Genomic DNA, 27,608 nt, shown 5'->3' on the forward strand with positions numbered 1-27,608 from the left:
CCCATGCTAAATACATACACACACACACACACACACAAATAAAACAGTTGATTTCCAGAGTGGTCCCATGCTAAATACATACACACACACACACACACACACACAAATAAAACAGTTGATTTCCAGAGTGGCCCCATGCTAAATACATACACACACACACAAATAAAACAGTTGATTTCCAGAGTGGCCCCATGCTAAATACACACACACACACACACATACACAAATAAAACAGTTGATTTCCAGAGTGGTTCCATGCTAAATACATACACACAGACACACACACACACAAATAAAACAGTTGATTTCCAGAGTGGCCCCATGCTAAATACATACACACACACACACACACACACACACACAAATAAAACAGTTGATTTCCAGAGTGGTCCCATGCTAAATACATACACACACACACACACACACACACACACAAATAAAACGGTTGATTTCCAGAGTGGTCCCATGCTAAATACATACACACACACACACACAAATAAAACAGTTGATTTCCAGAGTGGTCCCATGCTAAATACATACACACACACACACACACACAAATAAAACAGTTGATTTCCAGAGTGGTCCCATGCTAAATACATACACACACACACACACACACACAAATAAAACAGTTGATTTCCAGAGTGGCCCCATGCTAAATACATACACACACACACAAATAAAACAGTTGATTTCCAGAGTGGCCCCATGCTAAATACATACACACACACACACACAAACGAAACAGTTGATTTCCAGAGTGGCCCCATGCTAAATACATACACACACACACACTAATAAAACAGTTGATTTCCAGAGTGGCCCCATGCTAAATACATACACACACACACACACACACACACACACACACACACACAAATAAAACAATTGATTTCCAGAGTGGCCCCATGCTAAATACATACACACACACACACACATACAAATAAAACAGTTGATTTCCAGAGTGGTCCCATGCTAAATACACACACACACACACACACACACAAATACACACACAAATAAAACAGTTGATTTCCAGAGTGGTCCCATGCTAAATACATACACACACACACACACACACAAATAAAACAGTTGATTTCCAGAGTGATCCCATGCTAAATACATACACACACACACACAAATAAAACAGTTGATTTCCAGAGTGGTCCCATGCTAAATACATACACACACACACACAAATAAAACGGTTGATTTCCAGAGTGGTCCCATGCTAAATACATACACACACACACAAATAAAACAGTTGATTTCCAGAGTGGTCCCATGCTAAATACATACACACACACACACACACACACACAAATAAAACAGTTGATTTCCAGAGTGGTCCCATGCTAAATACATACACACACACACACACACACACACACACACACACACAAATAAAACAGTTGATTTCCAGAGTGGCCCCATGCTAAATACATACACACACACACAAATAAAACAGTTGATTTCCAGAGTGGCCCCATGCTAAATACACACACACACACACACACAGACGAAACAGTTGATTTCCAGAGTGGCCCCATGCTAAATACATACACACACACACACTAATAAAACAGTTGATTTCCAGAGTGGCCCCATGCTAAATACATACACACACACAAATAAAACAATTGATTTCCAGAGTGGCCCCATGCTAAATACATACACACACACACACACATACAAATAAAACAGTTGATTTCCAGAGTGGTCCCATGCTAAATACACACACACACACACACACACACACACACACACAAATACACACACAAATAAAACAGTTGATTTCCAGAGTGGTCCCATGCTAAATACATACACACACACACACACACACACACACAAATAAAACAGTTGATTTCCAGAGTGATCCCATGCTAAATACTTACACACACACACACACACAAATAAAACAGTTGATTTCCAGAGCGGCCCCATGCTAAATACATACACACACACACACACACACAAATAAAACAGTTGATTTCCAGAGTGGCCCCATGCTAAATACATACACACACACACACACAAATAAAACAGTTGATTTCCAGAGTGGCACCATGCTAAATACATACACACACACAAATAAAACAGTTAATTTCCTGACAGGGCAGGTCAATATATGAAAATTAAACACCTAACCTCAAAAAATTGATACAACAGGTTTTCAACTGACTATGATACATTTAGATGGATAATTCCGGTATTTAGCACTTTGAGTCCCTTTTCTGGTTTGTTTTGGATGAACTAGAGTGGTGGACACCGACATTTTGATGATGGGTCCTGTCTCGACTTTTCTGACTTGTTTTGAATCGCCTTTGACTACTTCAGAGTGGCTGCCTACAGGCATGCACAAATATGTTCATAAAACAACCCTTAACGTTCGTTTTAAAAACTGTGCAACTCACCGAGTGGTTAGTGGTGTTCGTTGACGTAGCGAAATGCAGTTTGTCGTGTTTTATTTGGCATTTTGTAAAATCCCATTGATTTCTGTTGGAAGACTCATTGCACGTTGATATTACTGCGCCACCGGAAACGGGGGCTGTCTACATTTGGTTGTAGTCTTTCCGCGAGACCCTCTTTTACTGTCTATGCTTCAGGCTCAAATATTGAGCGGAAGTTTAGACGTGGTTGTAACATTGCGCTGATATATTTGATTTTAATAATCAGCGAACACCACTAACCACTCGGTCTATTGCAGAACCTTTGACACACATTTTCAACTTGACTATTGCTAAATGTAATGTAATGTAAAAAGTGCCTACCAAATGATAAAAAAGTGTGATGTTATCACAGGCAGACAAAACCCAATGAGGAATTATATATTTTAATTTCAGAGACATATAATAATTAATCCATTAATATAATAATTAATGGATACAACCATAACACAGCAGGAGTGGCACAAATAAACACATTTTATTCCAACGCTCTGTATCGTGTGCTGTGATATATTCCAATGCTCTGTGTCGTGTGCTGTGATGTATTCCAATGCTCTGTGTCGTGTGCTGTGATGTATTCCAACGCTCTGTGTCGTATGCTGTGATGTATTCCAATGCTCTGTGTCGTGTGCTGTGATGTATTCCAATGCTCTGTGTCGTGTGCTGTGATGTATTCCAATGCTCTGTGTCGTGTGCTGTGATATATTCCAATGCTCTGTGTCGTGTGCTGTGATGTATTCCAATGCTCTGTGTCGTGTGCTGTGATGTATTCCAATGCTCTGTGTCGTGTGCTGTGATGTATTCCAATGCTCTGTGTCGTGTGCTGTGATATATTCCAATGCTCTGTGTCGTGTGCTGTGATATATTCCAATGCTCTGTGTCGTGTGCTGTGATGTATTCCAATGCTCTGTGTCGTGTGCTGTGATGTATTCCAATGCTCTGTGTCGTGTGCTGTGATGTATTCCAATGCTCTGTGTCGTGTGCTGTGATGTATTCCAACGCTCTGTGTCGTGTGCTGTGATGTATTCCAATGCTCTGTGTCGTGTGCTGTGATGTATTCCAACGCTCTGTGTCGTGTGCTGTGATGTATTCCAACGCTCTGTGTCGTGTGCTGTGATGTATTCCAATGCTCTGTGTCGTGTGCTGTGATGTATTCCAATGCTCTGTGTTGTGTGCTGTTTGCATTCTTCTTTGTTCTGTGTATTACATTCAGATACAATACATGCATAACACACATGATGTGTACAAACACACACAGGCACTGATTATACCTGCACGTATGCAATTGTGACGGAGCAGTATAAGGGGAGGAGGAAAAGGTGTAGCCCAATTAATAGTCCCGACTACGCCCCCCCAGGGGAACCACTAATTACCCCCCAGGGAAATACCAAGGTAACCTCACAGAGAATACCCACACAGGTTCAAATGCACTACGCAACAGACGTGAATTCCAATAAAATGAAAGTTTATTTATGGTGAAGGGAAAGGGGAGGTGGAACTGCAGATCTCTTATGCTGGGAAAACCTAAAAGACTCACAATGGTTAAAGACAATACAAAAATATATATTTATTAAATATTGTTGTATGACAAGTTCTTAAAATCAGATCTTATAGATCATACATTGGAGTCTAGGCATTTGAGGGACCAAACGTCCACAGAACTCAATAAATGCAGCTAGGAGGGAGCTTACCCAAGGGAGGCACGCTACTGATGATGTGTTCCAAGATTCACACCAAACACACGTGCACACACACTCGGAGTGAAGTGAGTTTCTCTATAACGCAGGCTGCAGTAAGCAGTACACTGGACCGCACAGCACAGCACAATAAAGCACAGCAAACATGCAGTGATAGGGTCCCACCACCAGGTGCCTAGCCTCCCCTTAGGAGCGCCCCGACCTGCCAAACAAACAAGACAAAACAATTAAGGCACCAGAGGATAGCAATAAATCAACCAAAAAGGACACAACCACAATACACTGAAGACAGCAACACTAACACTGACAAAGCTTAAATCATGCAAAGCGACAGCATACACAATCACATGCAAACAAAACTGAAACTGATACTAATCATGCGACAGCGCACGGGAAACACTGGCAACATGCAGTAGCCTAGATGTTATAATTAGGCAGCTTCATGCAGTAGATGTTATAGGTAGCTTCACCAACAAAACCAAAAGAAAACCCAAAATAAAGACAGAGTCTACGAAAGCAGACGCAGACAATACGCGACTGGACAAAGACGGAGCAAACAAACAAAATAAAACTCAGTCACCAGTTACAAGCAAGACAACGAGACAAACACTAGACAGCAATCGATCAGACAAAACAGCAGCGCCTGTGAAGTCCGGCCTTCCAGTCAACCAGGCTACACGCACCTGCAAGATGCAGATCAGAGTTAAAATATACGATACATTTTTACAGATAGCTTCGTAATAAAATGCTGCGCTACATACCCGCTCCAGATACGGTGAGGTCACAGATCCGCACTATAAACACATAGTTAAAATCATTACGGGTAGGCTAAACTTGCAGCGACAGTGTCGCGTAGACTAACATTAAGAAGCATACCTGAGCTGGCAGGAAATAGAAATACCCTCAACAGGAGTGGTGGAGGAGGTAAACAGCAGTTACGAGGCTTCAAGACAAAAGGTCATAAAACATAAAGTGTGGAAAGCCAACACAACCCAAGAATTGCAGCGCAGTCACTCACCGGTACTTCCAGGTCTTTTAAAGGTATTAGGGCAGCAGCTGCTAATCAGGGGGATTGCCAAGTAATTAGGCTGATAGTGACGTGACAAACGTCAGCGTGAGCAATCTAACCCCACTACACAATAATAAAATACATAAATATAAGATATTTTCAAAAAATGTTGGAGAAAACATGTTTTTTAATGACTATTGTAACTATCGGTAATATACTTCATTCTGACAATAAGGCGTAACCCCAACTTTCCACCCCCAGCAGCACTTCCCAACACGTAAGCAAATATTTATAACACATACAATTCAAGTATAAGTAAGTATATATACTCTTTTGATCCCGTGAGGGAAATTTGGTCTCTGCATTTATCCCAATGCGTGAATTAGTGAAACACACTCAGCACACAGTGAACACACAGTGAGGTGAAGCACACACTAATCCCGACGCAGTGAGCTGCCTGCAACAACAGCGCTGCTTGGGGAGCAGTTACAAGTCCGAAGTGCTAACCAGTAGGCCACGGCTGCCCCTACAGATCTGAAGACAGTGATCTGGCCATCAGGTTATGTACCAAATAATGAGACATTGTATTAGTTATTATGTCACGTCAACTACTTCAGTTCAAGCAAGACATCGCTTATTGGGTTTGTTTGGTAAAGTCACAGCCTCATCTGTTATTGAGAGTAACACGACTACAGAAGATGACTACATGGTACAGGCTATAATAGAAGATGACTACAATAGTAACAGGCTATAGCAGAAGATGACTACATTGGTACAGGCTATAGCAGAAGATTACTACATTGGTACAGGCTCTAATAGAATATGACTACATCGCTACAGGTTATAATAGAAGATGACACTACATTGGTACAGGCTATAGCAGTAAATCAGTTGTATTGACTGTGGTTAATGTAACAGTGTGAATAAGGGAGACACAGTGAACCTGTAGACATTTTGACCTGTGGACATATGACCCTCCCATCCACTATAATACGAGATGCATTCTCATCTACTGATGAGACATGTAATGACTTGTATACAAGACCTGGCAGGAATCTCAGTAGACAATGAGTGAAGTAAAAATACAATGAGAAGAGAAAATAGGGAAACTTGTGGACATTTAAATGAGTACTTCCATCTACTCACAGTCTAGATTGTTACCAGTTCATGACAATAGGGTTCAGATTCCAAAAATAATTCAGTGGAAATGCATGGATTCTAGTTGCTGCTACTGGAAGAAACTGGAATCCATGCATTTCCACTGAATTATTTTTGGAATCTGATCCCTTATCATACCTGTTCATTCTTACTCGTTGCTCGATTTATCGTGACTAAATTCAAGATGGCTGCAAACGCTAAACTTCGTGAAGATACTGTCTGTATAAATCGTCTTGTAAGTAAACTACCAGTGCTTTTTCAAAGTTCTCAATGTCTCGTTTTAAATGTCAGGGCCCTCGGAAGTCTACCAATGAAGTGTGGAGATACATTGAGCCTCGTAAATGGGTGTAAAACAGTGATTTATTTGCATGGCTAGCCCGATGCCGAAGCACCACTATTGAAAAAGCTGTTGGTAACATCGGCTAACTAGCACCAGATTTTGGAGTGCAGGGGACAAGCTGAGATGGGCTATGAGACATACGTTCACACTCTGTATCATGTTTCAATACACTTTAGGTCAATATCACACCGGAATTCTCCTTTAAATGAGTACTTCCATCTACTCACAGTCTAGATTGTTACCAGTTCATGACAATAGGGAAACTTGTGGACATTTAAATGAGTACTTCCATCTACTGACAGTCTAGATTGTTACCAGTTCATGAGAATGTTTTTAAACAACTATTATGAGAGCAGAACAGAGAAAAGGGAACCTGCGGTCATTTAGATATGAGTGGACATCTAAATATGAGTGGAAGCCCTTGTGTCCACCGAGCTGGAACGTGACAGGTAACGACTGGTGGTGCGATTGTCCTCTCCCATGGCGTTCTCGATTTTGGACAGCAGAGAGCTCTTGAACTTCCTCCGGAAGTCGTTGCCCATGAACACGTAGAGCACGGGGTTGAGGCAGCTGTTGGCTAGTGCGAGCATGGTGCCGTACTGCAGCCCGTGCACAAGGTGCTGGTGGTCGTGGGCAGCGGGGTGGAGCTCCAGCAGGATGAAGACGTGGTAGGGCAGCCAGCAGATGAAGAAGGTGACGATGAGCGCCGTCATGATTTTCAGGGGCTTGGACGACCTCTTGATCTGACTGCCCATGAGTCTGAGGGTGATCACGGAGTAGCACACGATGATGATGGAGAAAGGCACAACAAAGCCGGAGACGAAGCGGCTGACGGCGATGGCGGTGTGGCTGTGTGGGTCCGCCATGTAGTTGTTGAAGCAGTGGCTCTTGCCCATATGGTGCTTGACCTCCCGGAATATGATGGACGGAATGCTGAGAACCGCCGCGAGCACCCAGGCCAGAACGACGACGACGGATGCGGTTCGGACTGTCCGGTGGTTCTGGGCCCACACGGGGAACATCACGGCGACACAGCGGTCCACGCTGATGAAGACCAGCAGGAAGATGCTGCTGAACATGTTGACGAACATCATGAAGGAGGTGCACTTGCACAGGAAGATACCAAACACCCAGTCCTGAAGAGCCAGGTAAGCGATGTTGAAGGGGTGGATCGCGCAGACAAGGAAGTCAGACACTGCCAGGCTCAGGTACCAGGTGGTGTTGATGGTCTTCTTCATCTTGAGACCGGCGATCCAAATCACTATTCCGTTTCCAAGGACGCCCAAGACAAAAATAACACCATTGATCACCACAAGGGTGACACAAGCTGCCTCTGTGAAGCATGTCGATTGGAATTTTATGGAATACTCTTCCCCCACTGTTGAATTATCAGTAGAGTAATTGTCATAGTCAGCATAATCTAATTCCATATTGTAATCCAGCTCAATATCCATTTTGGCATAACCTACAAAGATATTAAGAAATAATTATTTGAAGAAGATTTACTGGCAAGAAGAAAAAGAGTTAATTCATGGACTTGTGAGGATCAGACTTGTGACTTGTGAGGATCAGACTTGTGAGGATCAGACTTGTGACTTGTGAGGATCACACTTGTGACTTGTGAGGATCAGAGGATCACACTTGTGACTTGTGAGGATCAGACTTGTGAGGATCACACTTGGCTTCTTTTTCTGGCTTTTTCAGTTTTTTAAAAACCCTGCCATTTTTTTTGTTCCAAAAAGCAGCCAGAAGCATCTTTTTTTCGGTTATCTGCTTGTGATTGGTCAGCTGTAAAAAAAAAAAACAGTGTGATTTAGGGCGTTTCACTGCTAGAACTTTAACTCTCAACTTTAAAAGCTACAGAAAAAGACGCCCGCGGTAGCGTTTTATAAGAAGTCATCTTCACAGTCTACTCCATAGGATTATAATGTAAAACGGATGCTGGCAGCTTAAAAAAGAAGCCTAGTGTGAACGTATCCTTAGATAAGAAAAAAAAATAACATGAACTGGACTGGGCACTGCAGGCCATGCAGCAACTCATCAGTACATTTAAAACTACAATTTGATCAAGGCCATGCAGCACTCATCAGTACATTTAAAACTACAATTGGGGCAACGTTGTTTGACATGATTGGCCAACCCCAGTGGCCCTGGAAGATAACACACAGAAGTAACACTATTTTTATTTGCAAAATGATTGTATTGTCCATTATAGTAATTTTGAGTGTTTCATTATCTGATGTGCTCACTGCCAGAACACTGTAATGTTTTTTAACACTGTACACCTAACACTTTAACACTGTACGGAGAACACTTTAACACTGTACAGAGAACACTTTTAACACTGTACACTAACACTTTAACACTGTACACTAACACTTTTAACACTTTAAATCTAACATTGACCTTTTGCTAATACTTAGCTGAGATAGAATTTCTTTACATAAATAATAATTATCACTATTATAGTAAGTTATACATAAATAGATGAAACAAGTGAATAGAACAATTTGGAAAGTGGACTCTTACCTCCGCTGCAGAGCTCTTTGGTGACACCAGAGATGAACGTGTTGTCACAACCCTGCTGTTGACGCTGCTTATAATGTGTGAACACCAGAATTAGAGCTGAACGTGTGGTGTGGTCACAACCCTGCTGTTGATGCTGCTTATAATGTGTGGACATGTTTTCACTCAGTTGCACATCTGTCTCTCACTGTGGCTACTTCCCCAATCAAACATCGCCCCTTTAAAAACACAACCCTGCCCCGTAGTTATTTTTGTTCAAAATAATAATTCATCTTATTTCAAAAGATTAATGGCCCTACACAATTTAACACAACTTAGATCCAAAGTGACAGTCTAGCCTACATTTTCAAATCCATTTGATTTGAGGTGCAGGGGAGCTAGAAGTTCCAGTGTATGGACTCCAGTTAACGTTCCTGTTATAGCAGAGCCCCTTATTAGACATTCTATGGTCATTCCTGTTATAGCAGAGCCCATTATTAGACATTCTCTGGTCATAGCGTGGTAGCACTAGCTGTCCAGTTTTAAAATGGATATCCGAAAATTAATTACAAAGGGGGTTTCACATGCAAAAATGCAACATAAGGTTAGCTGTCTAATATTGTTCACGTTAATGACATTGAAAGAAAATATGTTTCTAGCTGCACTAATGGTGATGCTGATGGATGGTGTCCACTTGTTCTACCAGGCCATCGACTGTATGGTTAAGAGGGGGGGGGGGGGGGGGGGGTGGAGGGGTGGCCAGGTGGGTGGCTAGGGTGTTGGACAGCATGGATATACACACACGTTTGATATTCCGGAGCGTTTGATATTTCTGAGCGTTTGATATTCCTGAGCGTGATGGTCCATTTGCCTGCGTAGGGGCACTGGACCAAAGAACCAGAGGGCATGGTGGTCCGAGACAGACACCAGATGGTGTGGGGCTACGCACTTGTTGTGTAATGTTAACGTGTGGGGCTATGTACATGTTGTGTAATGTTAAAGTGTGGGGCTATGGGCATGTTGTGTAGTGTGGGGCTATGTGCATGTTGTGTAATGTTAAAGTGTGGGGCTATGTACATGTTGTGTGTTAAAGTGTGTGTAACGTGTGGGGCTATGTACATGTTGTGTAGTGTAGTGTTAACGTGTGGGGCTATGTACATGTTGTGTAGTGTAGTGTTAACGTGTGGGGCTATGTACATGTTGTGTAGTGTTAACGTGTGGGGCTATGTACATGTTGTGTAGTGTTAACGTGTGGGGCTATGTACATGTTGTGTGTTAAAGTGTGGGGCTATGTACATGTTGTGTAATGTTAAAGTGTGGGGCTATGTACATGTTGTGTGTTAAAGTGTGTGTAATGTTAAAGTGTGGGACTATGTACATGTTGTGTAGTGTAGTGTTAACGTGTGGGGCTATGTACATGTTGTGTAGTGTAGTGTTAAAGTGTGGGGCTATGTACATGTTGTGTAGTGTTAACGTGTGGGGCTATGTACATGTTGTGTGTTAAAGTGTGTGTAACGTGTGGGGCTATGTACATGTTGTGTAGTGTAGTGTTAACGTGTGGGGCTATGTACATGTTGTGTAGTGTTAACGTGTGGGGCTATGTACATGTTGTGTAGTGTTAACGTGTGGGGCTCATACCTGCCAACATTCCAGTTTTTCCCGGGTTTCTTCCGTATTTCAAGGTCGTCTCCCGGCGCCCTCCCGATTTCTCCCGGAAAACTCTTGGAATTTGCATGACCATCAAACTTCATTTGAAAATCACGTCTGTTCATGTTTTCTGTTAGTCTGACATTTTCCGGGATGCCATATTGGGTATGATATTCACCCTACACATAGCCTACACAATGACTTACTTTAATTTCAACCTTTTTGTCATAAAACCTGGAAACCCAAAGGCTAGTTGAATAGCCTTTGTGAAATTGTTAGAAGAAATGTTGTGATTAACACATCACATTATAACTGTTATTGAGTGTTGTTGATACACAGTAGCCAAATTGTGTCCTCGGAACATAATCTTTGGAGTTTTGGAGGAAGGTTGCATGCACTAGGTGGATACATAACTGGTATGCGTATCCCTTTCGGTAAAAGCAATGGCCAAAATGCAGATGCAGTGTTGCAAGGAGTGTATGAAACATGTTAAATATGCAAACACTGCCCCCCCCCCCCAAAAAAAAAAAAAAAGAAAAACAAATTAAAAGCTAAATGTTGGCAGGTATGAGCAGCCCATTGGTTCATTTTCCTTACTGACACTGGGCTGATCCAATAGCAGCTCTTGTCAGGCCCAGAGCCAGGATTCTGTGAGCGTATGATGTGAAAATGTTTAATAGAAGTAGCTCACATGTTAAAATTGCAGTGGGTCCCAGTAGTGCCACTTGTGCAAAGATAACACCAATTTAGAAGCTTCAAAAGGTACAGTATTGCTAGTTGCTTGTAGAAGCTTCAAAAATATACAATATTGCTAGTTGCTTGTAGAAGCTTCAAAAATCTACAATATTGCTAGTTGCTTGCGTTTTTCCCTATTGCACCACGTTGGTGCTTCATATCTTGCATGATATACTGTATCTGTCTTTGGCTATTTCTGTCTGTGGCTCACATGCTGGCCTCTCACCACTGACCACATTCAGTTTCCCACTGAACAAGAGGCCGTGGTGTTCTGCTCTTATACTAATACATATGAGAGATGATGTCATTTGTTCCTCTCAGTTTGTCTGTCATCACTATCCCAACAGAGAATGCACTTTTCGTTAGAGTCACGACGTAGCTTAGCGTGTAGGCTAGGTTAGCGTGTAGGCTATCTTGTTTTTGACAGATATCCCACTTCCTGAGATCACAGCTTTTGTTGTGGCTAGACAGGCAGCAGCACAAGAGCCATACCAGAGGGTTGTTACCGGAGGGTTGCCGGTTCGAACCCCGACCAGTAGGCACGGCTGAAGTGCACTTGAGCAAGGCACCTAACCCCTCACTTCTCCCCGAGCGCCGCTGTTGTTGCAGGCAGCTCACTGCGCCGATTAGTGTGTGCTTCACCTCACTATGTGTTCACTGTGTGCTGAGTGTGTTTCACTAATTCACGGATTGGGATAAATGCAGAGACCAAATTTCCCTCACGGGTAGAGAGTATATATATATAAAAAATAAAACAGTGTGCAACTGAAAAGTATAAATAATGCTTTTTTACTTTAAAATATTGTCAAAAGTTGTAAATATTCCTAGAGTATCCTAGTGCTATGTAATCCTATGGTAATCCTATCATTCAGTTGCATGGGCATAAATAGGTTCCATATTTGCATGCTGTTGCCATATGGCAACAATTATATTTTGCAAATTTCCAAAAATCTCATAACATATAAACTTGTTTAAATTATAAATGTTTATGTTTACATAGTCCAGATAGTGTTTACAATTTTTCTCTCAAAGTAATAATGCCTAAATTCTGAATGTTGGCCATCCAGAGTGATGGCGGTCACAGAGAAACGTTTCTGTAGAAATGTGAAGTACAATGTGATAGAAATGTGATACCCTAGTCATGTGACCTAACACTTAATTTTTCATACAAAAATGATGAGATTATAAGATATATTAACTGTTTCCATATTGTAACACCATGCAGTAGAGGGTTATGCAGAAACCTAAAGTAAAATGTCACCATAACTTCTGATACAGTATGTGATTAATTGCAAAATGAGGAAGAAGCCGAATCTATGTTCAGCAATGTTGTAAATGCATAAATGTGTCTTCTCTGATTTACAATTTAGTCTTAAAGTCACAGTGGCTTTATATCAAATAACCTAAAGTATTCGCTATCAAGTAAATGATATATACACCATATGCTGGTAAATTAAAATGCTGAAAATAGTACGGTACCTGAGTTGACAGTTGACACAACTGTGAAGAGGAAAGTGAGACTCTAAATTGTTTGCATGCTGATACAGTATGAAGAGCACTGAGTTTTCAGTGTCGGTGCTGAAACCTGCAATAGCTCCACTTGTCAGTGAAAACAAAAGACTGAAACAGCTTCACGACTGAACATAGATTCGGCTTCTTCCTCATTTTGCAGTTAATCACATACTGTATCAGAAGTTATGGTGACATTTTACTTTAGGTTTCTGCATAACCCTCTACTGCATGGTGTTACAATATGGAAACAGTTAATATATCTTATAATCTCATCATTTTTGTACGTTTCTCTGTGACCGCCATCACTCTGAATGGCCAACATCGTATGATAAAATATCTGTCATCAATGACATTTTTCGATTGGCTAAAATCTTTCAGGCAAATCACACTGCACTGTCAAGTCAAGTCACTTGATTTATATAGCACAACATTTTTTAATCCTGATTCCCTGCATTTGCAGCGTTGAGTCTTGCGTTGTTTTTTGCATACACAGGCTGGCATCTCGAGGCAACTGTCTGGAATGGGACTCAGTGCCATCAGTACAGGCTGCAGTTCCCCAAGACTCCATCCCATCTCAGGGTTCAGGGAGCTCAGGTGTGGGGCAATGGGCATTTCTCCACGTCACTGGACTCATCAAATGAACACGGAGTGCATCACTTGTTGGGGCCATAGCCTCTGGGTTACTTGTTGGGGCCCTAGCCTCTGGGTTCCCCATCTTGTTGGGGCCATAGCCTCTGGGTTCCCCATCACTTGTTGGGGCCATAGCCTCTGGGTTCCCCATCTTGTTGGGGCCATAGCCTCTGGGTTACTTGTTGGGGCCATAGCCTCTGGGTTCCCCATCTTGTTGGGGCCCTAGCCTCTGGGTTCCCCATCTTGTTGGGGCCATAGCCTCTGGGTTACTTGTTGGGGCCATAGCCTCTGGGTTCCCCATCTTGTTGGGGCCATAGCCTCTGGGTTCCCCATCACTTGTTGGGGCCTCTGGGTTCCCCATTTTGGGTGCTGCATCAACAGTCTGTTCTGTGCACATTGTAAATTCTGCAGACAAATGTTTCTGAAGATTTGATCGCCTCTGTGAGTTCACCAATGCCCAAATTGTTCAGCAATTCATGGCGCTTTTCAAAGACCTTCCATGATGATTGTTTGGTGTGATTTTCAATGTAAGAGGTGGTTTCACACCCAATGCATGAAATGCTAGCAAGGATGCTGCTGAGCCTCTTGGTAGTTTGTTGAAAACTGTATATACCGCCATTTCTTATGTGCCCGACATCATCCAGAGATGTTTACATTGCGTACGCTGAAAGTGAGATACCAAAAGCAGGAGAACATCAGTATTAAACTGACTGTGAGTGGCATGCAGAATCTTGTGTCTTCCTCATGTGTGGATTTTAGGGGAGCCAAATCAGTTGAACTTTTTGATTACTTGTGTCTGCTTCCTCATGTGTGGATTTCAGGGGAGCCAAATCAGTTGAACTTTTTGATTACTTGACCTCAAGTTCCTCTCTATATACGCCTGCGACTACAATTTCTTTATTCTCAGGCGCCTGCTAACACAATTCTTCTGATAAGACATGTGTCGGTTCTGCTTTTTCTGCTAGTGACACAGAATTGGACCAGAACTGGAAGAGGTACATCACGACCTTCCACCACCAGTCTGACAGGCCGAGCTGCTTTACTGTGCCGCATTCTGGTTGTACCCTTGATAGGGTTCTGAAGGCAGACAGACGTCTAATTACTGCTTATGAGGCAGGTCAGTTGATCTGCCATCTGTACTCAAGCATGAGCTTCTTCCAGTCCCTGTATCCCTCGCCAAAATGAATGGCACACGATGCACGTGAAACAAGTCTGTACTTGCTGATGTAATAACAGAAGACCATTCAGCTTCATGACGCTTCATCTTGCCTCATCATTGATGGGTAAGCATTGGGTTGTAGCTTTTGGAAAGCCTGATGATGCTGTGACCTTTACACATTTGTGAAAATAGTGTTGGAACTGTGTTCACAATATCAAAGAATTGATATTGTGTTTGACAGGTGCAGGACAGAGACAGTCAAGAATACAATCAGAACGCGCTGCAATAAAGCAGCCGGTCAGACTCTGGTCCAATCAGAACGCGCTGAAATAAAGCAGCCGGGCAGACTCTTGTCCAATCAGAACGCGCTGCAATAAAGCAGCCGGTCAGACTCTTGTCCAATCAGAACGCGCTGCAATAAAGCAGCCGGTCAGACTCTGGTCCAATTTTTTCTCACTAGCAGAAAATAAAGCAGAACAGGCACATTTCTTTTCAGAGGTACTGTGTTCGCAGGCGCCTAGAGATAAAGAATTTGTAGTCGCAGCGGGATTTAGAGAGAAACTTGAGGTCAAGTCATCAAAAAGTCAGTGTCGGATCTAGAGATTTTATCTTGGGGCATGAGGTTCCAGCAGGGGGGCTGAAGTTCTCTTCGCAGGAAAAGATTCATTTCAGGTTTCAGCAACTTGTAGACATGATTTTTCTCAGATTCAATAAAGACACAATCAAGTTGTCTTATCAAAGCATTTGTATGTATTTTTGATGTATGAGTTTAAGATTGAATATAGGCCTACTCTTGCATATAATGCATTTGTATGTATTGAGTTTAATATTTAATACTCTTGCATATAATGAAGAATAGAAACACACTATATGAAGTGTGCAGAACAATAACAGGGTCGCGATCCACCCCTCCCATCCCCCTACACAGACACTTATCCCATCTCTAATGCCATATTTAAACTTGAAATGGTAGCTTTTAAACATTTGTAGTGCATTTGAGATTCAGCATGTCTCCCAAATAAGTCCAAACATTGTGTATACAGAATACAATTCAGCACCCATATCCCCCCTACACACACAGAGAGTATTGAATTTCACATCAACTTCAAGTATTGCATTTGATATTCACCACTGCATAAAATCAAGAATAGAAACATTGTATGTGAAGTGTATAGAACAATAACAGTATCAATCCACCCTCTCACATCCACCCATCTTTTCTCTGTCACTCATACACGCTCACGCACATGCACTCACACACACACACACACAGGGCCAAATGTACACTTTTGCGCCCACTTCAGGGATATTTTTTCCACAACGTGCGCGTAAAATCATGGCGACGTATGTACAAACAGGCCGCACTGAGGTAATGTCGCCGAAGTTGGGACAGAAGACATGGGACAAAAGATTGTACAAAAACTGTCCGTGAAAGCGCACATCTATTCTGCGCCTAAATATCTCCGCCTTGTAAAAGCAGGTGTTAATCCAAATTGCGGTTAAATGCGCCAATAAGAGAACCTTTCAAAGACAACAGAATCGCTATTTAGAGCACCAGTTTTGCGTCTTTGTACTATATCAAAAGTAACCTTAACTTTCGTTGGCCTTTCGATGGTCTTACTTTCACTTTCACGTCATCCACTTTCCTACTTGCTAGATTTGACCATCTTCCATAGCCTATGTGCACAAGTAGTTTCATTATCTCCCTGCTTGTTGACATCTTATCATGTATTGTATTATTTCATGATCGCTAAATGTTTGATTCTTTTTAATGTTCTCATCAGTTAACTTCATTCTGCGCTTGTATGTAGGCTATTCCGTTCAGTTGTGGACGTTCGTAAATTGCGGTAGGGGGCGGAGAAAGGCGGAGAAAGGTGCAGATTACTCGATGATGTAAAAGTTTGATAAATACCACGTACACTTGGGTATCACAGCGTTCGCTATCTGCGGTTTGTCCACAGCACTGATAACGTTACATTCGCAAATGTACGTACATCTGGCCCACAGTGTTAAAGTGTAAGTTGACCCAGTGGGGCATGACCCCTAGTCCTGTTGACCCCTAGTCCTGCTGTTCAAGCTCATCACATGCAGCCCATAGGAAAAAGAATGAGACACTTTGGGACAACATGGGTCTGCTTGAAGCTGCCTGTCCATAACTTGGCCCATGGGTCTGCTTGAAGCTGCCTGTCCATAACTTGGCCCATGGGTCTGCTTTAAGCTGCCTGTCCATAACTTGGCCCATGGGTCTGCTTGAAGCTGCCTGTCCATAACTTGGCCCATGGGTCTGCTTGAAGCTGCCTGTCCATAACTTGGCCCATGGATCTGCTTGAAGCTGCCTGTCCATAACTTGGCCCATGGATCTGCTTGAAGCTGCCTGTCCATAACTTGTCCTAAATTATCTCAATCTTTTTCCGATGGGCTGCGTGTGGTGAGCTTATTCAACAGGGCTATGGGTCAATTTACACTGAACTTACACTTTAAAAGCTTGCTATGCCAAATATCCTCATCTCCCTCCCTAGTGCTAGAGTTCAACATAAAAAATGATTTGTAGATTAAAACCATGCCATGTATTGTCTTCCAATCAAGTTCAGTTTCCAGCCAGCTACATCTAAATGTTCTAAAAAGTTGTCTGTCTTTGTCAAATGTTAACACTTCACATTAACCTACCATGCCAGTACTAGCTAGCTAATCTTTTCTCTGTAGCATAGTGGAGCTAGTGCTGACGTCGTTCCTCCCATAAAAGCTAGATATAGCAACAGACCTCACCAGCTGAATGATGAAATCAGTCACTACTACAATATAGTTTGCTGCTCTATGCTGCCTAGTACACCACAGCATAGAGGAGGAGGATGCCTAGTACACCACAGCATAGAGGAGGATGCTGCCTAGTACAGCACAGCATAGAGGATGCTGCCTAGTACACCACAGCATAGAGGAGGATGATGCCTCCCTAGTACACCACAGCAGAGAGGAGGATGATGCCTCCCTAGTACACCACAGCAGAGAGGATGATGATGCCTAGTACACCAGCATAGAGGAGGATGCTGCCTAGTACACCACAGCATAGAGGAGGATGTTCCCTAGTACACCACAGCATAGAGGAGGATGCTGCCTAGTACACCACAGCATAGAGGAGGAGGATGCCTAGTACACCACAGCATAGAGGAGGATGCTGCCTAGTACACCACAGCATAGAGGAGGAGGATGCCTCCCTAGTACACCACAGCAGAGGGGAGGATGATGCCTCCCTAGTACACCACAGCAGAGAGGATGATGCCTAGTACACCAGCATAGAGGAGGATGCTGCCTAGTACACCACAGCATAGAGGAGGATGCTGCCTAGTACACCAGCATAGAGGAGGATGCTGCCTAGTACACCACAGCATAGAGGAGGATGCTCTCTAGTATACCACAGCATAGAGGAGGATGCTGCCTAGTACACCACAGCATAGAGGAGGATGCTGCCTCCCTAGTACACCACAGCATAGAGGAGGATGATGCCTAGTACACCACAGCATAGAGGAGGATGCTCTCTAGTACACCACAGCATAGAGGAGGATGATGCCTAGTACACCACAGCATAGAGGAGGATGCTGCCTAGTACACCACAGCATAGAGGAGGATGATGCTTCCCTACATTCAAAAAAATATCTTGTTGGATTTAATTAAAAATGTTCTGTCAAGTGGTTCCACGAAACTGTATTAAATAACTCTAAAGATACTATATTCTTTACAATTGACTGAAATAAATAACATTAACTGAACAAGAGTGAATAAAGTAGATGGTAAGTAATTGAATTATTTTATTTTTATTTAGTATTCTTACATTGAACCAACTTAATATGGCTGTGTTCAACCAACTTAATGCTGTTATGTTCAATTAATTCAGCATTCTTACATTGACTCAACTTAATACTGTCCTGTTCAATCAAAGTCACATTGTTATGTTCAATTAATTTAAGTTAAAAAGATATCTAGCACACATCCACATTAAGTTACGTTTAAGTGATACAGTTACGTGGAACCACACTTGACAAAACTTTGTTAAGTAAACTCATCCTAAACACAAAGTTCTTAAAGGTGTCATTCACTGAGAACCCGTTTAATACTTGTTACTTTCGAAATACTATAGCTCACTCCAAGTTGCATATGCATGGTGCACGTGAAAATGATCTTCTACCCCCATTGCCCGCATTAGCCAATGAAAGAAAATACACGGAAAAACAAGCGAATGAGAAAGAGCCCTTCCCAATGACGCCGAAGGGAAACTGGTTATTCATGAACTCGCCCACCTTGGCTTGTGACCGCCCACAGGAAGACAGTATTGATTTCGTGGCTAGGAGGTAGCAGAGCTACAGAGCTAATCTCTGCAGAGAAGCTAAGCGAACAGCTACTTGCTAACATGGCGGCGGAACACATTCGTGCTTGTTTTATCTGTGGCAATAAGACATCAACATTGCATTTCTTGCCCAAGAAAGAAGAGTCAAGGACTAAATGGTTAGAATTTATCTTCGGAACACCACCAGCGAAGTATAGCCCTAATTTAGTTCTGTGTTCAAATCATTTTGACCACAGTGACTTTTACAACTTCGGTGCCTACAGTAGTGGTTTTGCATCGAAGTTGTTATTAAAACCTGGATCTGTACCATCACAACGATCGAGCACAAGCACACAGGGGGTAAGTAAAAACAAACTTTTCTACCTAAGGTTTTTGTTACTAAATAGCATGTTCATATTCTTCACGTTAGCATGCATGAAATGGGCACGAGCTAGGCTGTCACTCATAGAAAACAACCCACCTAACGTTACCGAGAGATTTAGCTTGTTGAACCTATAAACTTCTAACCTAAGCTAAAGCGTACCTCTCAGCAAAATGCATTCTAGAGTGCTTTTGTGAAAGTACCCGAGTCAAACTTTAGTTTAAAGGCAGAATTACACTTGTCCATTGTCGTTCACTAAAAGAACAACTACTTGGTTTTTCTGCTCGAAAGGAGTGAGCTGTCCAAAACCTCTCTTTTTAGTAAACTATGTGTACACAAACAATGTTCTCAATGCTCGAGTTGATGTGTAGAGACACTGATCATACTTCGATCAAAGTTTCATGTTGTGTCAAGCCTTCTTAGTGTTTTAAAAATAGCGATTTTGACGCGATCAAAACTGTAGTGGCTATTCAAAAGGCCATTTGACCAGAAAACGACAACACTGGGAAGCTGAAAAGTGGTGCTTCCCTTCCGACGTAATTATGCTTTTAAACGAAAGTTTGACTCGGGTACATTGCATTCACAAAAACACCCTAGGATGCATTTTGACGAGATTTACGCTTAGTCTAAACAAGGAAACTATACACGTGCACCATTAGGCTAAGTTGCTATCACTAGAGCTCAGGTATTTACACTTCAGTCTACTTTATGTCTTCTAGTCATTATTACATTGGCCTTTGTACATTAATGTTTTGTTTGATTACTTGCTTACGTAGTGTTTGTCTTCCAGAGCACATCACAGACATTGGGGACAACCCCCATTCATACCAGCACCCAAACAGACCCACCTAGCTTTGCATGTCGGGCTACACAGCTTTCTATGGGTACATTAGGTCATCACGTTAGAAGCAAAGGTTTGTGATCCGACTCTTTTTCAATTTCTGTTGTGCTAGTTTCTAGAACACTTTTTATAGTAAAGCAGGTGCTTATGTGCTTGTCAATGTTTGGGAAAGTCAATTGCATTACAAATAGGAATGATATTCCTGAATGTCTTCTTTTTGTGGGTGTGCTACTTGTTACATCATACATCTTATCACAGTCACTGAAATCTTTTTGTTTCCATTGGGCCATTACGGTTTTGTGTGATATATTGAATGTCCTGTGTCCTATTAATACTGTATCTTGTAACTTGACAGTAATACACATTCATTTACTTCAGGTACCCAAACAGAATCCTTTATGAGAACTGCGAGTATTGCCACAAGTACCTCTGATGCACCATGGGGCCCTGCTACCTCTACGCCCATCAAGGCTGTTCACCCAAGGCCAGCAAAAAGACCTCGGGTTGATGAAGAGGAGGAGGAGGAAAGTGACATCTCCACAATTTTACCTGAACCCCATGACTCCACGTATGATCCAGCACAGTCAATCAGCAATGTAACAGAAGCATCACAGCCCACGTATGTGTTTTGAGCTGTCATTTCATCTAAATGACAATGTTTCTGTTGATAAATATCTTTGTGTTAATACTTTGCTTGTTAAACTAACATTGTGGATGTCTATAATGCCATTTGTCTCAAACAGTGATACGTCTTCAACTGGATACAAAGACTCCAAGTACATAGTATTTGAGAAGAACCTTATGGAACTTTTTGAAACGTGTCCAGACTGTCGCCGGTTGTCGGATGTGAGGACCTACAGACGGGGAACATTTTTGGCCATCGACCAAAAATGCCATCACTGCCAGTTTTCCAGGCAATGGAAGAGCCAGCCAGCGATTGGAAGCTCCCCTGTAGGCAACATAATACTGTCTGCTGCCATATATTTCACCGGCTCCTCATATTTCCAAGTGCAAAAGGTATAGTACACTCCACAGTCTATCCCAATGTTTACTATCCAACCAGATTGAACAGTATTTATCGGGTCCTGGTCAGAAGCAGGGTCTGCTGGATAGCAAGCAAATGGCCCTGCTCACTTAAGATGTAAGGCTCTTGATGCTTCTTCTCCATTTTCACAACTTTATCTGGCCCTAGTCACACGTTTCCCCTGCCCCACTTTCTCAAGTTTACCTGGCCATAGTCACACCTGTTCCCCCCCCCACTTTCACAACTTTACCTGGCCCTAGTAACACGTTTCCCCTGCCCCACTTCCTCGACTTTACCTGGCACTACTCTATAGTGGAGACACAACAGTTACATTACAAAGTGCCTCCAACAGGCAATGAGCCAACATGAACTCAGATGACCCACACCTAATTTACATTTGAAGGTTCTCACCTGTACTATTCATGCTGACCCTTAGAGGCTGGAAATGATTTTGGAAGTTATTATTGCCAACCAACACGCCTGGCCCGATACAGTGCTTTACAATGTACTCATGCATGATTTTTTTTAATTTGTAGATATTTCAAGCCATGCATCTGCAAAACATCAGCTACTCAGCATTCCGTAGGCATGCAAGCAGTTATCTGGAAACAGCTGTGATCCACCAATGGCACCAGTACCAAGAAGCAGAATTTGAGTTCTTGAGTCAGAGGAAAGTCAAGATTGGAGGGGACATGCGAGCAGATTCACCGGGTAAGCTTCCGCTTTTTATTAGACGAAACATATTCTATTATGACAGACCGTGGTGTAACACACAAAATTAAAAAAAAAAAATAATAATAATAATATTAATAATAATATGACCTACTTCTAATAGAACTATTGTGTATTTGCAGGTCACTCTGCCAAATATGGAAGTTACAGTTTGATGAATCTGGAGACCAACAGCATTATTGACATTCAACTAGTCCAGGTGAGTGGATTCACAGATGTAAATAGTTATCAATGTTACACAATGCACAGTTTATCGGTGTCTCTTTATCTTTCTTTCTCACAGACAAATACCAGTCCACCATAATTGTATACACACATCAAAACTTGACTTTCAACAATTCCTACAACTTGTATGCCCTTTGTGTTTTGTTTACAGAGCAATGAGGTTGGTGGGAGCCACAACATGGAGAAAGAGGGACTCAAAAGAAGCCTACAGCTTTTGGAGTCCAAGGGTGTGGCAGTCGATTACATTGTCACTGACCGTCATCCACAGATACAAAAATATCTCTGTGAGCAAAAGATAACACACTACTATGATGTCTGGCATTTGGAAAAAGGTTATTGTCTTACTTTGGTTCAACATAGAATTTCAACACTGCAACATGGCATTGCATTGCGATAACAATATCCCTGTACCAATATTAGGAGTTAATGTTTAGATGCACACACATCATGTTTTTCATCACAGTAAGTCAACTCATTTTGTGATCACCAGGTCTATCTAAGAAACTGGGAAAAGTGGCTAAAGAGAAGGACTGCGAGGTGGTCAAGAAGTGGCAGCGTGGAATCAGCAACCATGTTTATTGGTGTGCAACATCCTCATCCTCAGGGCCAGAGAAAGTCGCCAAATGGACATCTGTGGTAAACCACATGCAAAACAAACATACCCACGACAATCCTCTCTTCCCACAATGCCAACATCCAGTCCGCCGGAGCAGAGATCGCAAGAAGTGGTTTCAACCAGGTGTGTAGCTGTCTGTTGTACTCAATGTTTTGTGAAAGCCCTCTACAAAGTGGAGAAGATCCTAACAAATAAGAGGGTCCTCAGTGATGTTGAGAGGCTAAGCTCACGGTACCAGACCTCAACACTGGAGGCATTCCACAGTGTAATCTTGCGCTTCACACCCAAAAGTGTGGTCTTTCCTTTCATTGGGATGTTGTGCAGGTATGTTTTGTCACATCTACATTAACCACTATGTGTAAAGTGATTTTGCAAGAAATGCTTACAGTTAAGAGAAAAAGTAATCATCTGCACTGATCAATTACTATCAAATTTGATGTTGTTGGTTTGGAAGTAACCAATATTGGTAGGATAGTGATTTGTCATTACAGCCTATTTTGTTTTTTAGACTATATCTGGCAGCAATGCACTTCAATGAAAACGCTGGCCGCACTCAGGCAAGAACAACTTCAGGGAAACTGAGGTACAGCTTACATTTCCCAAAAGCCAAAAAGGGAGGGCACACTGTGAAGCCAGTAAAATCACCACCAACACACTGTAAGTAACTCAAACAAACTATTTATTGCCATTCTTGAAAGACAAATAAAACTGTTTAATATCGAGGAGACATTATGTACATATTTACATTGAACATTTTCTTCCAGGCTACGTCCACAACCTGATTGCTGGGGTGTTTGAAGAGATAGTCCCCAACCCCCTGCCTTACATGGAGGAGCTCCAAAAAATCCCTGTTCCTGATGCCCTGTCCTCAGCATTCTACCATCCTCCACTGACAGAAGCTGTGGCTGCATACACATCTCGCTTTAGGCAAGGGCAGCCCTAAAGCCGACATATTGGCCTTCTGTGTCTGGGAACTCTCTTCGGATCCGTAGGACAACACAAGCCGGAATAACAACTCGGACTTTTCTACCTAAATAACCCCAGCACCAGCTGACAAAGGATCTGTAGGCCAGATGTCTGCATCGCCTGGCAAAAAAAGACATTGTAAATTCTGTACATAGTTTGGATATTCTTCTTTTGTGTTTGCATTATTTTATTAGACTTGAAAATTACTGTATGTAAATAAAATAAGCTATTTGTTGAAAATGGACCCGTTTTTTCTATATTGGCTTTAGGAGTTTCATCAGGTTGTTTTCTTTCTTTTAGGCTAAAGATGGTTTATCTTACCTTTCATATCCTCTCTCTCGCAGGGGGCCATAGTCGGCTCTATAAATATTTAGTGCATTTTGAAGGGAGTATATGTTGAGGCAGACTGGTTCTAATCCTGGGTGGAGGGTCATACAGGCAACAGGGGTACCGGTGTCGCCCATTCTTCTAACCACCTGAGCAGTCATACGTGAATGTAAACAATTTGAGTAACCTATGCCAACAAATTTGTAAACAATTTGAGTAACCTATGCCAACAAACTTATATCAACCAAAGCCATGCCATAGTTCTCATTACAATAAGAATCTCCTTGCAGCACGCATGTGTGTGACACGTGAAAACAAAATGAGTAACCTTTGTCAACAAACTTGCATCAACCAACGCCAGTTATATCATTACCGGAGGAGTCTCCTTGCAGCACAGATTCTCTGCTTCCGTGGGCATTCTGTCGCAATTCCCGCAAGTACACCTGACAAAATATAGGTCGGTAGGTGTGTTTGTTTAGAACATTTAGATATTTGGTGACCTATGATCAAATGGTCTTTGATAGATGGTATCCTGGAGTTCAAGCCGTAGCTAGCATAGGATTAGCAAGCGAGGTCAGTGGCTGAACTGCATTTAGCAGGGTGCTAACCCTTTGTTGTGAGGTGAAATATCTACGAGGAAGGTTGCAAAGACTGTTGATAGTGTAAAAAAAGTCTTTATTTTATAACGTTTCCAAATGTTCATTACAACTTGAAAGCATGATGATCGCCACAAACGTTCACCTCTTTTAGAAGACAATGTAAGTTGACATACAAAAATATTACCATTCTGAAACGTTCATCGACAAACGATCAGGAAGCGGGTCTTCTGCTATCTCTTCTTCCTCCTCGGATTCGGGATCAAATGCATAAGGCTGTATCTTAGAAGACATTTTCGACTCGATTTTTAGCCATAAACTGTAAAAGTTTTAGGACTGTAAAGTTGTATGGGGCGGAAGCAGATAGAATCCTCGATTGCACTACTCACTGGATTGCACTACGCACTGGAGGGAGCGTCACAGTGCTGTTAGCCAATCAGAGGTGAATTCATTAGCATGTCGTTAATATTCATGACTAGAGGCGAAATCCAGTCGTTCCTCCCCGCCCACCTTCCCTACCAAGCTAGAACAGCATGAAACAGACGCAGGACAGCATTTTTTTCACCAAAACCGGCTCACAGGGCATACATCAATACTACAGACCACTGCAAAATTAATGAAAAAACGATGAGATGAGACCTTTAAATATAATAGGTGGCCATGCAGCTCGAGCTGTATTGTAAATATGTACATTTGTAAATAGTTCTAATTTGTAAATAGTAATTTGTTATAATTTTGTTTGTTTGTTATAATTTAGTAGATTAGATAAATAGTAGATTGTTAATGATTGTTCATCAATAAATTTGTTCTTAATTGTTCTCCAATTTTGTACTCAATTATTCCTAATATTTTGTTCTCAGTTTTGTTCTATATTGTTCTATATTGTTCTGTCTTGTTAAATGACCTGTTCCGGTGAAAATGGTGACTTTCCCCGCTGCGCCTAGCGTCCCCAGGCGGAAAACCAACCTTGCAACATTGAGACTACCGTCCCGGAAAGAGAAGTGAGAAACAAGAAACCTTACCTTGTAACATCCACATAGTTCTACCAAACTTATGCTAACCGTTCGCTAGCTTGTAAACAAATCCATGTGCTTTATCATTACCTTTTCCCACAGTTTGAAATAGCGCTTTATTCACTACAAATGTTGCTGTGTTCCTGGTCTTACAAGGCCTACTTGAAATTGCACTTTATTCACTACATCCACTTTGAAGTTGTCTTTGATGGCACAATGAATGTCCTATGCTGTGATGCGTTTCATTCACATTGAACCAGAGTTGTCTTATGCCACACCCGGGTTGGTTCTCAGACGAGGCACAGTTTCTGTTCCTATATTTCTGTTACAAGCACTTGATACACTTTGAAATTTAAATAACATATTTCACTACTGCACCCAGAGTGAGTTGAGGAGTTCCCGTTTATTATTTCAAAAGTAACCGAGTTCAAAGTTAACAGTTAAAGGACGTAAAAGTATCAACTTACTTGCCAGTATAGCTAAGCTACATGTTGGCTAATTTAAAAATGATCCTAACCACGTAATTAATCAACAAAACGCTTCATTAACGATGTAATCTTAAAAATAACAAATCTACCAACATTGAACGATCTAAAAATCACCGTCTACGGTGTAAAGTGTTTGTTTAATTTGTGTCCAAAAGTTACGTACGAAACACTGTTACGACTCCGCGAATAAACGTACGGAACACTGTGGCTGTCAACATCCGGGATTTCGGGCACTAAGCTCAATAAATCGCTTCTAGGATTGGTCACAGTTCACAAAGGTACTCCAATGAGGGCTTGTTTTGTTGACAAGACCTTCCTCTTTTCAATGATGTATACCGGAGACGTAGTGGTTACCGTCTCACTCAATCATCCTGGCGTAAGTGTAATAGCGCGCCGATCCTGAGGGGGCAGACTGTATGGAATAGCGTGAACTTTTTCTACAAGCTAGCAATGCCAGATGGAAGAAACAAGGGGGCAGGCGAATTCCCGGAAGTAGAAGAATCGACGTAGGCTGGAGGGACCACCTCTCTGCTAACTCCCATAGAAGTCCATTCATTCTAGGATTTTTTTGAAATACCATAACTTCATATAATATATATCATGTGCTGATATTGTAGCTTTTGTGTAATCAACATAAACACTACAAAGGCAAAACAGACTCCACTACCTCGTCCGTAATGTTGGTTACCCGTAAGAAGAATGGTTAGCTTGTTTGGTTGGAGGGAAGCTAGCTTTGACGTAATCTCTCTTTCGCGCCGTAGGGAGATCACCGTATTGTTTGGATAAGAAGCTCAGTCCACCTTACTGTCTATGACGGTAACTCGTAAGCAAAACCTAGCATACACGACCGTATGTTAAGGTGAAGCATTACACAGAGGCAACCTAATTTAAAAAAAAAAAAAAAAAAAAAAAACGGCAGTAATCATTTCATCATTTTAGAGGTTTTCGATGGATTGACCGTAGGTCGGAAAAGTGGAAAGAAAATAGCTTCAAGGCTATAACTTTTTTGTTTTGTTTTAGCATGACTGTTTTTGAAGATGATCATGTAGCTTCAACATTAACACGACTTGGTGAGGATGATATTAATAATAATAATACATAAATAAATGTTTAACTTTGAAGGCGAAGGAAATGTGAGAAGAATTTCTGTGTGTCTATCATATGAGTTACAAGATTCAGTTCTATGGCTATCGTCACGAAGTTAAGTGTGAGGCTGCGCAGTACTGGGGGGACCAACT

The 27,608-nt window shown here is 41.9% G+C and overlaps 3 protein-coding genes across 3 annotated transcripts in view; 1 reads left to right on the forward strand and 2 right to left on the reverse strand.

Annotated features, from left to right (window-relative positions):
- Positions 1–7,003: 7,003 nt before the first annotated feature.
- The window catches only part of LOC121716106 (chemokine-like receptor 1), a 965,204-nt gene continuing 944,599 nt past the window's right edge, over positions 7,004–27,608 (reverse strand). The window contains exon 3 of the mRNA XM_042102304.1: positions 7,004–7,070. The gene's annotated coding sequence lies outside the window, so the exon portion shown is untranslated. The remainder of the gene's footprint in view (positions 7,071–27,608) is intronic.
- LOC121716098 (chemokine-like receptor 1) lies at positions 7,034–9,352 on the reverse strand. The gene is made up of 2 exons (XM_042102293.1): positions 9,184–9,352; positions 7,034–8,119 (listed from the first exon to the last, which is right to left on the reverse strand). Exons 1-2 carry the CDS (start codon positions 9,335–9,337, stop codon positions 7,056–7,058), a joined length of 1,218 nt encoding a protein of 405 aa, XP_041958227.1. The 5' UTR covers positions 9,338–9,352; the 3' UTR covers positions 7,034–7,055.
- LOC121716101 lies at positions 20,313–24,154 on the forward strand. The gene is made up of 9 exons (XM_042102297.1): positions 20,313–20,456; positions 20,762–21,002; positions 21,127–21,400; positions 21,944–22,118; positions 22,262–22,338; positions 22,516–22,696; positions 22,855–23,304; positions 23,489–23,637; positions 23,745–24,154. The coding sequence occupies exons 1-7, from the start codon at positions 20,423–20,425 to the stop codon at positions 23,109–23,111; spliced, it is 1,239 nt and encodes a 412-aa protein (XP_041958231.1). The 5' UTR covers positions 20,313–20,422; the 3' UTR covers positions 23,112–23,304; positions 23,489–23,637; positions 23,745–24,154.

The sequence above is a fragment of the Alosa sapidissima genome, chromosome 8 (genome assembly GCF_018492685.1).
Source record: "Alosa sapidissima isolate fAloSap1 chromosome 8, fAloSap1.pri, whole genome shotgun sequence".
Taxonomy (NCBI): Eukaryota; Metazoa; Chordata; class Actinopteri; order Clupeiformes; family Clupeidae; genus Alosa; species Alosa sapidissima.

Bases quoted from the DNA above. Each gene is read 5' to 3' on its own strand.
- LOC121716098 (XM_042102293.1), bottom strand. From the start codon at position 9,337: ATGTCCACACATTATAAGCAGCATCAACAGCAGGGTTGTGACCACACC. The intron at 8,120-9,183 runs GTAAGAGTCCAC...ATATCTTTGTAG, and splicing joins CAAAGAGCTCTGCAGCGGAG to GTTATGCCAAAATGGATATT.
- LOC121716101 (XM_042102297.1), top strand. From the start codon at position 20,423: ATGGGTACATTAGGTCATCACGTTAGAAGCAAAG. The intron at 20,457-20,761 runs GTTTGTGATCCG...CATTTACTTCAG, and splicing joins TCATCACGTTAGAAGCAAAG to GTACCCAAACAGAATCCTTT. The intron at 21,003-21,126 runs GTATGTGTTTTG...TGTCTCAAACAG, and splicing joins ACAGAAGCATCACAGCCCAC to TGATACGTCTTCAACTGGAT.